Here is a 16,728-nt window from a genome sequence, read left to right on the forward strand (position 1 = left end):
CTCCCATTGGCCAGGAACCAGTCTATCGGAGCTAGAGGGGTGGGGGTCGGTGCCTGCAGGTGAGAGTCACGCGGAGCTGTTTGTGCACCTCCGCCTAGGAGCTGGACCTGCTGCTAGCTGCTTCCAGGGCGCAGCGCGATCCGACATGCCAGTACAGGTAGGAAGCCTGCCTTAGCACCCCCGCTCCGCCACTTACCAGGAACCGCCCGAGGTAAGCCTGTGCCCCAATCCCCTGCCCCCCCCCGAAACCCGGAGCCCCTTCCTGCACCCCAAACCCCTCATCCCCAGCCCCACCCCAGAGCCTGCACCCCAGCCCAGAGTCTTGACCCCCCTCCTGCTCCCCAACCCCCTGCCCCAGCCCTGAGCCCCCCCGAAACCCGGAGCCCCCTCCTGCACTCCAAACCCCTCACCCAGGCCCCACCCCAGAGCCTGCACCTCAGCCCAGAGCCCTGATCCCCTCCCACACCCCAACCCTCTGTGCCAGCCCTAAGCCCCTCCCAAACCCCTCATCCCCAGTTCCACTGGGTCATGGGCATTAACAATTTTCTTCAACTGGGTCACCAGAAAAAAAGTTTGAAAACCACTGCTCTATATACACTCTGATTAATATATATGGACCAATATAGGTGATCCAAGATTTTTTTTTTATCCCTCCCCCAACTAATTGTTATCCCACTAGAATCAATCGTCATAGCAGGAGATTTTAATGAGGCATTGGACCCTTTTTGAGACAAGTCAGGCCAGCCCCAGTGTAGACAATCACATGCTAGAAATGCATGGGTGCCCCTCGCTTCCCCCTCCACTCGGCCCGCTTCCTTCCCTCCCATCTCTATTCCCCTCCTCAGAACTTGGCTTCTCTTCTTTATCTGAACTTCATAATTTTTCTTTGACTAGTTGGATTTTTATAAACCAATTTTGTTTGTAAATCATGGAATACAAATAGTTGCTTTATATTTTAATCATTCGTATTATAGATATAATTAAATGTTTCAAGTATAGCTAAAGTTAGGCAGCAAATGGTTAATATGAAACGTTTTTGTATTATGAGAAGTTTCTGTATATATATTTATATTTATATATATATATATATATATATATATAAAAACAAGCATAACATACTATACAGAAACTTCTCATAATATTTTAAATTAATCATAAGCGAATTAAAAAAAAAGTGTGAATCATCCCATTGAAATAGGTGCTTAAAGTTAGCACCTTGCTGCACCAAGGACTAAGGGGCTTGTCTGAGGTGACGCAGAAACTGTGGGGCATAGCCAAGAATTGAATCCAAATTTCCTGAGTCCCACTCCAGAGCCTTAACCACAAAACTGTCCAGCCCCATTACAGAAAAGCAAAGCCTGTGGAGACATGATTTTTCTGATCAGCAAATAAACTTAAAATAAGTGAGCAGGCTGCCTGGAGGAGATTTGGCCATTGCTTTGTTGGTTTTGGAACCACCATTTGATAGGCATTTTCATAAAAACTTAACCTGGCTCAAAAAAAAAAAAAGTGTAAAAAATACAGTGAACTCAAAGAAGATAGAATTCTAGTGTAAAATCTCTCATATAGCTGAAACATACATCTGGACCTTCTTCCCCACATCTCATGCCCCCATCACATGACTGCTTTCTATAACAGAGAGAGAACCTGAAGACTCTCTCAATGAAGGACGCCTCTGTAAGGGGAGCAACTCACCATTCAGTTGCTCGCACAAAGCCAGACGACTCGGCTTCAGTATAAACTGGCACTGCAGCTCTCGGGGCAGCTGTTCCATTAAGAAGGACCCATGAAGGCTGAGAGGGTAGGCACAGTCTTTCGATTCCTGTGTCTGGGGCACAGCATCTCGAATGTGGCTCATTTTAATTCCAAAGGGATATTCGTGTCCTGCTCAAAGAGAAATCAGAATCATCTATTTCGGCCTGACTGGGGACCAGCAAAATTCAATCTACTTTAGAGAAAAACAGATTTTTGTACACTGGCTTGCAACTGTCTCTGTTGGTAACCTCGGGATAAAGCTACTCTGATTCTCCTCTCATTTCTGCTGGCATAAGTCATCTTTGACTCCACTGTAGCCAATGTTACAGTGGGTACAAGAAAATTCGGGCCAATTTTGTTAGTCAAATTGTTCAAACGCCCAGCAGAAAATTACAACCGACAATTTTGGAATCCAGTGTTTATTCTTTTTACTGCTTTATTTTCTTGGCTGAAAATCTAGGTACTGGTTTTCCACATGGAGCTGGCAAGAAATGAAAGTCCTGCTTGCCATTATCTGCTTTGGTAACCATTATTTGCTGAACACACAAAAAGTGTTAGATTCAATATGAAAGTGACCTCCCCTCCCTGGCCTTGGTAACTGGGACAACCATCAGTGCAGGCAAAGGGGACACAGTTTCAGTTCCTGTAGGATGTTGAAATAGAAAGGAAAGTTAGGCAGCAAATGGTTAACTGAAACTAGTTGTCCATGGCCAATTGGAGTCTTCAGGGACTATTCAGTGTCTATTCATTTCGGTGTAATCATACAAACACTTCACTAGAAGAACTACCTCAGGGCTTGTCTACACACACAGAAGTTGAACTGAAGGTGTGATGTTAAAGTGAATTAATTAAATTGGTGTTAACTGTATGTAGACCAGGCGTAACCTGAAATCTGTTTGTGGATGCAATCTTAATTAAGGATGATTGTTTCAGCTTTGTTCTGCCTCTTGCAGTTAGATATATATCAGCAGGCAGAATGAGATAAAAATTGGACCCTTAACTTCTCCAAGCAAACCTTTGGGTTAATATCAAGAGTAGTATCAGTTTAACATAGCCATTACATGAGCAACATACCCTCATATCTCAATGTCTGTACTTTGACCAGTTAACCTTTTACCCCCAATCGGGAATATTGCAGATTATGTATTCCTTACGCCATCCGATCTTAAACCAAACTTTGCAGCCCTTGATAAACTGTACGTTATTCCCTGATAACCAGAGACCTCTATGCTTAAACTCTGTACCGTTCACTTTTTTTAAAAATCATCTTAATAAAATTTTTAAATCTGTTATCAGTTTAACATCCAATATGTCTTCTATTGAAAGGCAGGGCCGGCTCTAGGCACCAGCTAAACAAGCAGGTGCTTGGGGCGGCACATTTCTCGGGGCGGCATCCCGGCACCGGCCATGCTGCCCCTAGAAATATGCCCCGGCCGCCCCAGCTTGCCTCCGCTTCTCCCCCGCCCCCCAGGCTTGCCGCGCGCGAACGGTTTCGCGTGGCAAGCCTGCGAGGGAGGGAGGGAGAAGCCGAGTGGCAGCACGCTCGGGGGAGGCGGCGGAGGTGGAGAGGAGGCAAGCTGGGGCGGGGAGTGGTTTCTCTACCCCCCCCCCGTTACTTCCTGTGCTCACCTCCCCTCCACCTGCTCCCCTGAACGCACTGCCTCTCCCTTGCCTGAGAGGGAGGGGAGGAGAAGCAAAGGGGGGGAGAAGCAAAGGGGCGGTGTGTTCAGGGGAGTAGACGGAGCGGAGGTGAGCTAGGGTGGGGAGTTGCGGGGGGGGGAAGGCACGAGCAGGAAGCAAGGGGGGGGGAAATGCGGCACGCCCAGGGGAGGAGGCAGGGCCAGGGATTTGGGGAAGGGGTTGGGAAGGGGCGGAGCTGGGGGCAGAGGGGGACAAAAAAAAGGGGGCAGCCAAAAATTTTTTTGCTTGGGACGGCAAAAATCCTAGAGCTGGCCCTGTTGAAAGGATTATATTCTGCACATGCAGAAGGAGAGATTCAATGAACTGAAAGGTCTTTTCCTTTTCTACATTCTATGATACTATAGATAAAGCCACATCAGCAGTAATGTCTGAACTAAACTACATACAATATGATGAATGACAGTCTGGTACTTTTCAAAGACAAAACAGTTTACGTTGTCTATAAGGTGCACACGTTAAGACATTTTATAAATAAGAATATTGTCTGATGCCAGTAAAGCATTTGTAGTTAAGGCTGCTCTGAGAAGGAATGCTATGATTTAGCTGCAGTTAGGTTTGTGAGAGGAGAATGGGAAAAACCTGCACGTTGTTGTTCTCTGTTTCTGTTCGAGACTGAGAATACTGTATATATGCTATGGCAATATAGGAGAAAACAAGACAAACCAGGTTGGTTCTATGAGAAAGAGAAGGTGTGTGATTCGAGGGGCTAGATCAAGGTTTATAACAAATCTTAGGGAGAAAGAAATGGTACTTTCCAATTGCTAAGAGTGTACAACACAAGAGAGCTCTCCTGCAAAAAAGGATCAAAGAACTCAACAGTGTCTGGGGTCACCCTTAAGATAGGCAAATCCATAGGACAGGAAAGTATTAAAAATAGGAAACCACATTTCTTATTTACTTTTAATATGACAGTTAATGAAGTAAAACAAATCCGTCCCAAAAACTCACCAATAAGTGGGTAAGGAGCATCTTCTTTTCCCGAATTCACCCACAGCTGATAGTCTTTTTCAGAGCCCTTTAAAATCAAAACGACCAGCCATTAGGAGAGGGATGTATTAGGTTTCTTACAGTAATATGAGAGTCTATGTCTTGAGACTATGAGCAAGGGGACTCTCCAGAGGGTGACTATGCCTGTAATTCCCAAATAAGAACATCCAAACTTCTGATGTATTTGCATTATTATCCCATCCAATATGAGGTGTTAAGAACTAGCTCCAAGCAGCATGAATGACTGCTTGGAGTCCTTCATTTCTGGGGGCCTCTTTCAGACTCGCAGTTCACAGACTGGCAATTCTCTCTATACAGTAGCCAGACCAGAGGGGAGACAGTTTACCCTGACTTGGAGGTGACAAAATATGATTGGGTGCAAAAAAGTATGCCCATTTTTCTGCCCCAGAGATCTGTTCACTGTCAAGAATGAATATCCTGCACTCTCAACATGTGCCTTGAAACTCATGGTGCCCTTTGCAAGCACATAATTGTGTGAAGTTGGATTCAGGACACTCGTGTCCATCAAGTCTCAGTATTGATCTACCATTGATGTCACATCGGAGATTAGATGTGCAACTTCTACCATGCCGCCAGACTTTGAGAAGCTGTGTCGCAACACGCAAGCTCATGTGTCATATTAGAGAGCATTAAATAATGTACTTAATGTGTAAACTCCTTGGATTCCTTGGTCACTATGTTACTTCCTTGCTGTCTGGGGTCACAGGAAACAGTAAGTCTCAAAATGGGGTCACACAGGTGAAAATTTGGGAACCTCTGTGCTACAGCATTCTTAATCAGAGAGCGTCCTGGCTGCAGAAATCTGGCAAATACCCAATGGTCCTTTATTTAGATCTAAGACAGAGTCCACCTTTCTTCCAAATAGATTTACCACCACCTCCAGTCTCATTTCATCTGGATATTCTACCTGTGTCCCCAATGCTCTTGAGCCAGTTTGTATTTTCCTCCTGCGCCCACCGATAATAATCTGGGTCCACCCCAGAAAGCCATAGCCACTTTCATTGCGACTGACAGTAGTACAGCTTTCTGGGCCACATCAGAACTGCTGCCAAGCTAGTTAGCAGGTGGAAGAAGGAAAATAAATAGACTCTGGAGACATCCCTGGTGCCTCATGGCCAGAAGCCAGGAGCAAATACGTACAAGCTGAACAGCACAAAAAATATTTACTTTTTCTTTGTAAAATATATAGGAAGTAGACATGGGGGGAGGGGGAAGGGTTGGTGAACTCAGTTTTGAGGGACTGCCCTTCCCAATCACAAACGCTGCCCCTGTAGGCAATATAAGGCCATTTGCTTGCACAGTTGTGGCAGTCCTGGTGTTACTGAAACACTAGGAACTCAAAATTTGAAGGAACCTTCCAACCCCCAAACCCCCTTTCCTGACTAGCTTAATAGTTTAGACCAGTGGTTCTCAACCAGGGGTCCGGGGCCTCCTAAGGGGCCATGAGCAGGTTTCAGGGGGGCCTCAAGCAGGGCCAGTATTAGACTTGCTGGGGACCAGGGCAGAAAGCCGAAGGCCCTGCACATTGTGCTGAAGTCCAGGGCCCTGAGGCCCACCACCTGGGGCTAAAGCTGAAGCTTGAGCAATGTAGCTTTGAGAGGCCCGCAGTGGCATGGGGCCTCAGGCAATTGCCCTGCTTGGTACCCCCTAATGGAGGCCCTGGCTTTTATATGCAGAAAACCAGTTGTTGTAGCACAGACTGGCCATGGAGTTTTTATAGCATGTTGGGGGGTGGGGCACAGCTCAGAAAGAAAAAAGATTGACACTTTGCAGGAATTAGCTGCAGTTTCCACTTTGCAGGAATTAGCTGCAGAAAAAAGTACACTGCACAAAATGCAGCAAGATCAGGCACAGTAATAGCCTCATTACTCACACAAGATGGGAAATGTGTTTCCTTTAATTGTCATCGAAAAATCCTCCCCCTACTTTTCAGATGCTTGTTCCTGTGTGTCATGTTATGTAAGGAAAAGCAACCTATCTAACAGAAACAATTATCGGATGGGGCTTGTGTTTTCTCTTTTTAAGCTGGTCTCAGATGATTGCTGGGTGTGTGATATGCCCATAATAAAACAGTTGTTAGGCCACCAAGACGCAGAGAAAATTTGTGCTGTTTTACTTAGAAGAGTAGAATAGCAACCAAGAGTCTAAATTGTCCAGATAGATTTTCATTTTTTCCTGCTCAAATTGATACATTAAACCAGGGCAAAACCTCAGGTACAGTACGTACAATGGAATACTAATGTGAGGTTAACAGTGAAGCAGTTCATTATCAACTCCTCCCCTCATACCAACCAAAACGCTCCTTTGCAGTGTCAGTATCTTCATGGCCCGATGATTGCTCTGCAGACATGTGCAAGCGTAATAGTGGGTAAAAATAAAGCGCATTAAGAAAAAGTATTGTTGGACTTGTAACTGTCATGCTGCATCAGCTCCCTTATGTTGCACTGTGGGTTGGGAGAGAAAGTGCGCCAGATTTCGACTTGCGCTACAACCTCTTTGCGGTGTAGTGGCTCAAAAAGATCCCAAAGCTACCCTAATTAGGCAGAAGGGGAAATCCTCACGTGGTGTAGAGCTTCTGATTTGGTGTGACAGGGGTGTTTGAGACATGCTGGGAGGTATGGTTGAGTATTGTGCTCAAGAAATCCCTGGCCATCAGAATAGTCCCTTGGAAGTCCCAACAGCTGGTGTAAATTACAGCGGCCCTAAAGTTGCTCTAAATCGTGTCGGGACCCTTTGCAAACCCAAGGGAACATGAAGGTGGCATTAAGCCATACTTAACATTCCATAATTGAACCTTTGCTGAGAGCACCTTGGCCGGATCCAAGTTTCAGGACACGGACACACACACGGACACACACACACGACCAAACCATTTTTAAAAGGCTTATATCTGAAGAGCTGTAATGTTTCACTTAACATTATTTCTATTTTTGTTCCACTTGAAAGAAGGAAATTAACCACCCAGTCAGTGAACGCTCATCCACAGACTTCCACTACTGCCAGTACAGGTCAGAGACACTTTGAAAAATAGTGAGAGAAGAGGGATAGGGAAGTCAGAACTCCTGACATCTATTCCTGACCCTGACGCTCACTGTGTGGTCTTGGACAAGTCATTAAGGAAAAACTTCCGATGTAGGTGCATGTGTAACCCACACACCTCCTGGGTGTGGTGCTCTATTCGATCTAATGGCATTGAGACCACTTAGAGATTAATGAGTCTGCTATACAGCCTTAGCTAAGGGCCATGTGGCTTTTAGCTCATCCAGTAGAGGCTCATGCACTAAGCTTCAGCGGTCCCAGGTTCGATCTCGCCCGCCAATGACTGGGCTCTGTCGGCGTTACAAGTGGGGGCTCGTCCTGGATTTCAACTGGGAAGTCTCTGAAGCTTGGGACGCGCTTCCTCAGCTAGGGGAAGCATGTAACCCACACACCTACTGGGGGTGGTGTTGTGTCCCATCTAGTGGCACCGAGACCACTTAGAGAAAGATTAATGAGTCTGCTCTACCACCTTAGCTAACAGCCAGTTGGCGTTTAGCTCATGCAGTAGGGGCTCATGCATTTAGCTCCAGAGGTCCCAGGTTCAATCCCACCCACCAACCACCGGGACCTGTCGGTGTTACACATGCAATTCCACACCAAAGAGGACATGCAGACAACTACCCAGTTTAGATATCAAAGAGCAGTACTTGGATGTGAGATTTAGGCACACAGCCGTACACGCATATTTTCAAATGTAATTGTGCACGTCCAACTTTGAAAACAAATCAGGCCAATAAGGCCAGAGCCAACTCCCAAGGTGAATTTCAGTCTTCAACAGGAGTTGTATGGAGCTCTTAACTTGTGATCACCTCACTTCACCCATCTGAAAAATAAATTTAATAACTACCACAAATGCGGGATGTATCTCATTGGGGTGTTGGGAGGCTCTCTCAATACCTGTAATGCATTTGGTGATCTGTAGATGAAAAGCACTATACTAATATGTGCCTCCAAGGCAGTTAAGAATCACTGGTCTCTTATGGTAACCGATGTAATTGGTGTCAATGTCTTCAATTTGGGTAAAAAGTAAAGATTTGATGATAAGTAAATAAATAAATAAAGTCATCAAATCTGATTGTAAGGACTTACATTAATCCCCAGCTGCTGCAGGGCTGTGAGAATCACATCATTCACTGTATCAGCATTGGTTACAGTGAGCGTTTTCGACTGTGGAGAGAAAAAAAAGGGAAAAGAAAATTGGCATTCTAGACTACAGTGTTTGCCAAGAACAGCCTCCAAATGACTTCGTACAAGAATAGTAGTAAATTACAGTGCTGAAAAAACACTCCGTGCAAGATACTCTGTTAAGATGTTCGCTAATAAGCAATATGTACTTTCTGTGCATAAGAACAAGCTCTCAGACCTGTCCATACCTGGACCCAGCCCCACTTTCCAAACACCGATATGGGAAGGGCAGGTTGGTTATGATTTCATGGTTGAGACTCCTGCATTAAAACACACAGCTGAATCAGCCGCTAAGAACTGCACTTTCCCTCTACACAAGACAAATAAAAGGTGCATTAATGCACGGACATATAGATATAAGAAGGAGAGAATGGAACACTTCAGAATGGATAAAGTGAGTGCGTTCAATGGAACAAATGGTCAGTGTATTAACATTTAATAACTCACTTTTCTACTGCACATCTAGCCAGAGAGGATAGTAGTAGTGACATCTCTATCCATCACCCACTTCCCATGTATATGCATCAAAGCCAAATTCTGTTTGATAGCAGAAATGCTTCCTCTCAGGAATCTCTAATCCAGTCATATTTTTACCTCCATAACGTACTCCAAACTTACTGATAAACAATATGAAACATACTATCCCTATTCAGGAAGCGATGTGTATAATGAATAGAAAGAGGACATTGGTTTGACACAGGGGATGAGCTGAGCACTCTGACCACCTTGAAGTCCCTCTTCTGTATGCACTGTTGTGCTTTGATTTTAATCATTCCTGGAAGTCCTGCTTCCTGGAAGCTGTTCTTCCTTGAATGATATTGCAACACCAGTATCACTGACTGCTGGACATCAATATTATTCCTGCCTTTTGAGGGGAACATCCTCCATGACGTGTCTTATATTTTATGTACCCTGACACATGGTTTCTAATCTTATCTTCAAGTCCTCCCTCCAGCCCATTGCAATCAATCGTTATGCCCTTGCCTCTTACCCAGCTCCAAGCAAAAAATACTTAGACCTTGTCTGCACTAGAACTTACTTCGGTATAACTTACGTCACTCAGGCTGGTGTAGACAGCGCTATGTCGGCAGGAGAGCTTCTCCACCAACGTAGCTACCGCTTCTCATGGGGGATGGAGCAATTAAGCTGATCGGAGAGCTCTCTCCCGTCGCCTTAGAGAGTCTTTACCAGAAGTGCTACAGTGGCTCTGATGCAGCTGTGCTGCTTTAACACTTCTAGAGTAGATGTAGCCTTACCCAGAGCACTACATTTCACACACACACTGTACAAGCATGACCTAATTAATTCTCAATACCTCTGAGAGGTAGATAAGTGTTACTGACCCCATTTTACAGATGGGGGGAAAAGAGTCACAGAGGTCCAGTGTCACAGCGAGAGTAGGTGTCAAACCTGGGATTTGAACTCTTGACTCCTTGCCCAGAATCAGTTTGCTAGGCCCTGCTGACACATACAGCACATCAGTTTTAAATTGGACACAACATTTCCAGATAAAACAAACCCATGACGTTTTGCCTTAAATAAAAGATCTGGAATGTCCTTCTGTCTAAGCCCCTGATAGTAACAAGCTGCCATGGCAATCAAAGGAAAGTAGTGAGAATACTGTATATTTGCTTCAGGATGTATCTGAATGCTCAGACCATAAAAAATTTAACATTTCCCCAAAGCAATGGCATCTGGCACTTAGGAGTAGGTCAACACATTTGCATACATTTTGCTTTGGGCTAGAATATAATAAAATGTTTTTGTGCTACATGTCCCTCCTCACCCAAAATGAAACAATTCCCTGGGACCCCCAGCTCCTTTAGTACACAAGAGACTGTAGCATCATAAGACGTATTTAGATTATGAAGTTTCCATCTGCTATGCCTTTACTTCATCACTGATAATATCTAGATTGCTGTATTTCATTTCCAGGACTATCAGGCTCGGGCACCCAACTCTGGCTCATGAACTAATTTTAGCCAGAAAGGTTCTGAGCTATTGCCCCACTCTGAACACACAAAAGATTCATAGACCCCTTTTCAGAAATATCTGAGCACAGCTTGATTTACTTCCTTCAACCCAAACTGCCACTGTTTGCATCACTATTAACATTGGGTTTAGGGATCCAGTAATTCTAGCTGTTGTGCTCTCAATGATTTCCCATGGAAGGGGGAATACTTTATGTCTGGACTTATTCAGTATAGTATTCTAACAACTGCAGATTGCCTCTTCTGGTAGAAAAGTCTCCTTAAGGGACTTACTTCTACAAAAACAAATTGCCTCAGCAACTGCCTTTTAGGCTCTTGAACATAAAACACAGATTTTTAAAGCAGCATTTAGAGGGGAGAGGATAAAAACAGACAGGATGGATGGACGGATCTATGGATGCTAGTGTTTCTTGGAACGCTTGTCTACATACAGAAAGTGAACTTGTTCAACTTATATTGGGTAAAAACAAGTTAAAATGGTGCAACCCCCAATGTGGGCATTCTTATATTGATTTAAAATTTGTTGTATCAGTTTAGTTTTTTCCTGAAAACGTATTGATACAGGTCTTAGCATATGAGCTATGTGCCTCAGGTGGCATGTGACCAGGATTCACCATCGAATTTGGCCCGCTGGTTGAATCATTAGCTTTCCCGGCTTGGGCCGGATACTGGCGGGGAGTGCGATATGAACACTGATCCATGGGTAAGCTGATGGAAGCCAGATTTAAATTGATTTAACAGTGTCCATGCATCAAGTCATATCAGTTTAACTAAATCAGTACAAAAATCACCCTTTCAGATGAATCAGTACAACTTTGTATCTAAATCAGGCTTGAGAGTAAAACCAGAGCGTCTCTGAAGGGGCCAACGTCTAAACTACTTCAGAAGGATTGCTCTGAACTGTAGACTCTCCAGCTTTGCTTTCTACTTATTGAGATGTGCACTTGATCCATGAAAGTGTTTGTTCCAGAACAGTATTTTTAAGACATGACTGCATGTCTTGAATAGAGAGGAAATGTTTCACAGATTCATAGATTCCAGGGCTAGAAAGATGATCCCTGTGATCATCTAGTCTGACCTCCTGTACAGCACAGGCCATAGGACTTCCCCAAAATAATTTCTAGAGCACATCTTTCAGAAAAATATTCAATCTTGATTAAAGATTTGTCACTGATGGAGGAAATTCACCATGACTCTTGGTAAACTGTTCCAATGGTTAATTGTCCTCACTGTTAAAAATGTACACCTTATTTCCCGTCTGAATTTCTCTAGCTTCACCTTCCAGCCATTGGATCACATTATACCTTTCTCTGCTAGACTGAAGACCCCGTTAAATATTTGTTCCCCACATCATCCTGTAACCTTCTCTTTTTTAAGCTAAATAGACTGACCTCCTTGAGTCTATCGCTATAAGGCAATGGTTCTCAAACTGTGGTTTGGAACCCCAATAGGGTCACAAGGGCTAGCATTAGACTTGCTGGGGGCTGGGACTGAAGTCAAGGTCCAAGCCCCACCACCCAGGGCTGAAGCCCTCAAGCTTTGGTGCCCCCCAGAGTGGCGGGGCTTGGGCTTTGGCCTGCCTACCCTGGGCGGTGGGGCTCAGGCTTCAGTCCTCCTTCCCAGGGTCATGTACTATTTTTTGTTGTCAGGAAGGGGGCATGGTGCAATGAAGTTTGAGAAACCCTGTTATAAGGCATGTTTTCCTTAAAATCATAATAAATGCAAAGTAATGCACACTGGAAAACAATCCCAACTATACATACAAAATTATGGGATCTAAATTAGCTGTTACCACTCAAGAGATATCTTAGAGTCACGGTGGATAGTTCTCTGAAAACATCCACTCAATGTGCAGCAGCAGTCAAAAAAGGTAACAGAATGTTGGGAACCATTAGGAAAGGGACAGATAATAAGACAGAAAATATCATAATGCCTCTATTTAAATCAATGATATGTCCACATCTTGAATACTATGTGCTGATCTAGTCACCCCATTAAAAAAATATATTAGAATTGGAAATGGTGCAGGAGAAGGGCAACAAAAATGATTAGGGGGTATGGAACAGCTTCCATATAAGGAGAGATTAAAAGACAGACTTTTCAGCTTGGAAAAGACACGACTAAGGGGGATATGATAGAAGTCTATAAAATCTTAACTGGTGTGGAGAAAGTGAATAAGGAAGTGCTGTTTACTTCTTTACATAACACAAGAACTAGGGGTCACCAATGAAATTAATAGGCAACAGCTTTAAAACAAAACAACACACAGTCAACCTGTGGAACTTGTTGCCAAGGGATGTTGTGAAGGCCAAAACTACAACAGGGTTCAAAAAAGAATTAGATAAGTTCATGGAGGATAGGTCCATCAATGGCCATTAGCCAGGATGGTCAGGGACGCAATCCCATGCTCTCAGTGTTCCTAGCTTCTGTTTGCCAGAAGCTGGGAGCGAATGACAGGGGATTGATCTCTCAATGATTACCTGTTCTGTTCATTCCCTGTGAAGCATCTGGCATTGGCCACTGATACTGGGATCTAGCCAGGATACTGGGCTAGATGGACCATTGATCTGACCCAATATGGCTGTTCTTACACTCCAATCCTTTAATCATTCTTGTGGCTGTTCTGTTCTCTGCACCCTCTCCAATTTATCAACATCCTTTTTGAATTGTAGGCACCAGAACTGGGGACAGAATTCTAGACACGGATGCATCCATGCCACATATAAAAGTAAAATGATTCTCCTGTTTATTCATCCAAAGATCACATTACTCCTTTTGGCCACAGCATCACAGAGGGAGCTCATGATCAGCTCATTATTCACCATGGCCCTATTTGTTATAGTGGGCTGGATCCTGAGCGGGGCTGGGGCCCTAAACTCCCACTGATGTCATTTGGAATTATGGGTGCTCAGCACCACTCAGGTCTTTTCCAATTAAATCTTAATCCCCTTTTTCAGCACAGGAACACTTACATATGCACAATTGCCAACATCCTTCGCAATGATCTTCAGCGGAATGCTCTTGGGATAGTCTTTTTCTTTTTCTTCTTTGATTCGACTAACAAAACAAGCAAAGACCACACCATTTTCATTGTTATTAACAAAATTGGTAATATTTTGATTTAGTAACCCAAATAATACTGTATAAAGAAGAGAGTTGATTGCAAGGTTACCATATGCACAAAGCTCTTAGGGGGAAATGATGCATCTATGTTGTTAGAATAATATTCCATTTGGATGCTGACCAGGGTTTCCAATAAAATATTACACTTTTGCATGAATAAAGCTGATAGGTGGTGGAAACCAGTATAAGCAATAGACAAGCAAGGTTTAAAGCCCCTCTGAAACTTAAATGCTACTTTCACAATGGTTTGCTTTTTGGGCAGCCCACCAAAATAAAAAGCATCCTTCTGGTAGTAAAGGGCCCAATCATTTCCCTCAGATTTGCATACGAAGGAAATCCGTCCACACATGGGTCTCCCTCTCTTCTGGACAGAAGTGGGGTCTCGGTCATTTCCACACCACTGCCCTCTCCTTGCCCCAGATTATTTGGAGGGTGCCCCATAGATCTGGGAATACCACTCCTCCACCTGATGGAGATTCCCCAATAGAAAAATACGCATCCCAGGGCTGCACTACCTTTTCCGCAAAGCCCCCTCCATGGCAGGGATCCCCCCTAGGAGGGTCCTGGGGATCATCTGTGGGTAGAAGAGGTCCTGGTAACACAGCCCCCACTGGAGCCTCACTGCCAGGGACCAGGGCCAGAGCAGCTGGTGGCACAGAGCCAGCCATACAGTGGTACATGACCTCCACTCCAATGGCACTGGTGGGACCTGTGGTCTATTTCCAACCGGTCAGGACAATCCTCACAGGGGACTCCTTTGTGCAGCTTTCTTTCTCTCATGCGTTTTGCTGTTGGAGGGAGAGATCCAGCTCAAAGGGAGAAAACTACCCTAACAAGTGAGGATAAACCCAGTGACTGGTACATTAAATCGTCATCATTATGGGATAATCCAGTGTCGACCTGGGACCATTGACAATTGCCAAAGGATAAATAGGGTGCGCAAATAGCAAGGAAGGAGAGGAGCTGTATTTGAGGACGATACAGGGTGACATCACTAAGGGGAATGGGATGAAATTAAGAATGGGTAAATTTATGCCAAATACCAGAAGAAACTTCCCATCACCAAGATGCATTAGGCTGTAAAATAGTCTCCTAAGGGAGCTGGTTGAAGCCCCATTGCTTAGAACATTTAAAACAACTGGACAAAACAAGTGGGAAGTCTAAATAATTCCAAGTAAGAATGATTGATCCACCCCCAACCCATGAACTCTGGGGAGCCAGACAAACAGACGCAGATCTGAACTCCTAGAACTTTGACTTGGAATACAAAATCCCAGCCAATGAAGTTTCTGCTCATCTCTATTTGAAATGGGACAGAACCAGATCCATGTACTCAAGCCTTCCCCAAAATCCCCCTTGACTGATTAGGTTTGGAAAAACCAAAACTAGCATGGATTTTGCCCATTCTTACTGGAAAGTCCACTATAGGGAACAATCCTGCATTAGCAACAGATAGTTTTGATGAGTGAATGAGTCTTTTCCATCTCTTCTATGATTATTATAAAAGTAGGAAAATAAAAGTACCTTTGCAAGGAAGAGAGCCACTTTTCCTTCTGCTCTGGGGAACTGCAAGGATTACAAAACAGTGACAAATATAGAAGTCAGCCAGCATGCAAGTGCCAAAGTAAAACCAATAAGAACCAAGATGGACGAGCATAGAGATTCACTGGCATATCCACGAACAACAAGCAACTGTTAAAGAACTGGTGTGGCAGAGTGACCAGGCTCTTACTGACCCCTAGAGCTGGCCCCTGTCCTAAGGAGTTGTCCTGTTGGAAGGGGAGAGCAGTGAGTTCAGAGCTCCAGAGGTTGCCAAGAGAGAACCAGACAGAGTTGGTCCTCTGGTGCCTAGAAGAGCCAGGAGAAGGTAGAGGCCAATCAGGGCCAAGCAGACCAGATTAAAAGGACTGGTTACTTCTACTAGGGAAGAGTTCTGGGTGAAGCCAAGACAGGAAAGGCTCACTCTCTCTCTCTGCCCTAACCCAAGTAACCAGTCAGGCATCTAACCTTGACAGCATTTGCTCTGGATCTCTGTGAAAGTCCACAACAAATAATAGTCTTTAATGCCCAGGTGGCTATTTTGAGTTCAGTGTTAATTTGTTTTCTGTAAACCTGAAGCGAACCTACACCACGGGGCAACTGTCTAAGGGGAGTCCTTGACAACTTCTGACATGATTTGCAACTTTCAGTGAAAGCCTGCTTCCTTGCAAATTGAAAAAAATATGATCTGTATTGGGGTAAAGTCCTAGCGTTCAATTTTTCACCACAGAAGTTAAAGTTTGCCAATGAAGTCAATGGAAACAAAGTTAGGCTCCTAAGCTACAGGCTGCTAAAATGCAAACAAAAAACAGGATAACTTTACACATAGGTGTTTGATTCCTGAGTTTAAGGGTATTGCTGGTATAAAGATTGGTGAAGCTCCTCCCATTCTGTTGCTTTGTCTTTTTAATTGTTTACAGTAGGTTAGTACTTAAAAGGCCCCAGTGAGGACTGAGGACCCATTTTAAACAAGATTTTTTAACTTTTATCTCACCCATACACTTTGAAGTGTACTAAGCTATCCAGTTATATGTATGATTGTTCTTTTATTAGGATAATTACAGTAATAAGGAGCCTAACCTAATTTTACTTCAAACTTTCTTGATCTAAATCCTGCCCTCGATGAAGAAAAGATTTTTCCCACTGCTGCTTTTGAAAATCAAATTTCTCCAAATTTTTGAGGTTGCTATTTAGGGAACTATAACCCCTGGTCAATTTTCCTCCTTCAGGAACAAACACTTGATAAACATTTGAACTTTGGTTTTGGTTTCATTGCATGGCAGATTCTCTTGTAACTTATCTCTACTTAGTGACTTGTATAAAACTCTTCAGATCTCCTATTTACCACTGGACATGAAATCACTCCACTTACATACAATCTAGGACT

General features: G+C 44.0%; 1 protein-coding gene across 3 annotated transcripts in view; it reads right to left on the minus strand.

The window, feature by feature from the left end:
• The window catches only part of ARHGAP20 (Rho GTPase activating protein 20), a 95,595-nt gene that overhangs the window by 26,694 nt on the left and 52,173 nt on the right, over positions 1-16,728 (minus strand). For all 3 annotated transcript variants that reach the window (XM_048844952.2, XM_048844961.2, XM_048844970.2), the window contains exons 5-9: positions 15,327-15,368; positions 13,652-13,736; positions 8,593-8,670; positions 4,405-4,471; positions 1,696-1,884 (exon numbers count right to left, since the gene is read on the minus strand). In XM_048844952.2, coding sequence (XP_048700909.2) covers positions 1,696-1,884; positions 4,405-4,471; positions 8,593-8,670; positions 13,652-13,736; positions 15,327-15,368 — 461 coding nt within the window. The remainder of the gene's footprint in view (positions 1-1,695; positions 1,885-4,404; positions 4,472-8,592; positions 8,671-13,651; positions 13,737-15,326; positions 15,369-16,728) is intronic.

This window comes from Caretta caretta, chromosome 1, assembly GCF_965140235.1.
Source record: "Caretta caretta isolate rCarCar2 chromosome 1, rCarCar1.hap1, whole genome shotgun sequence".
Classification (NCBI taxonomy): Eukaryota; Metazoa; Chordata; order Testudines; family Cheloniidae; genus Caretta; species Caretta caretta.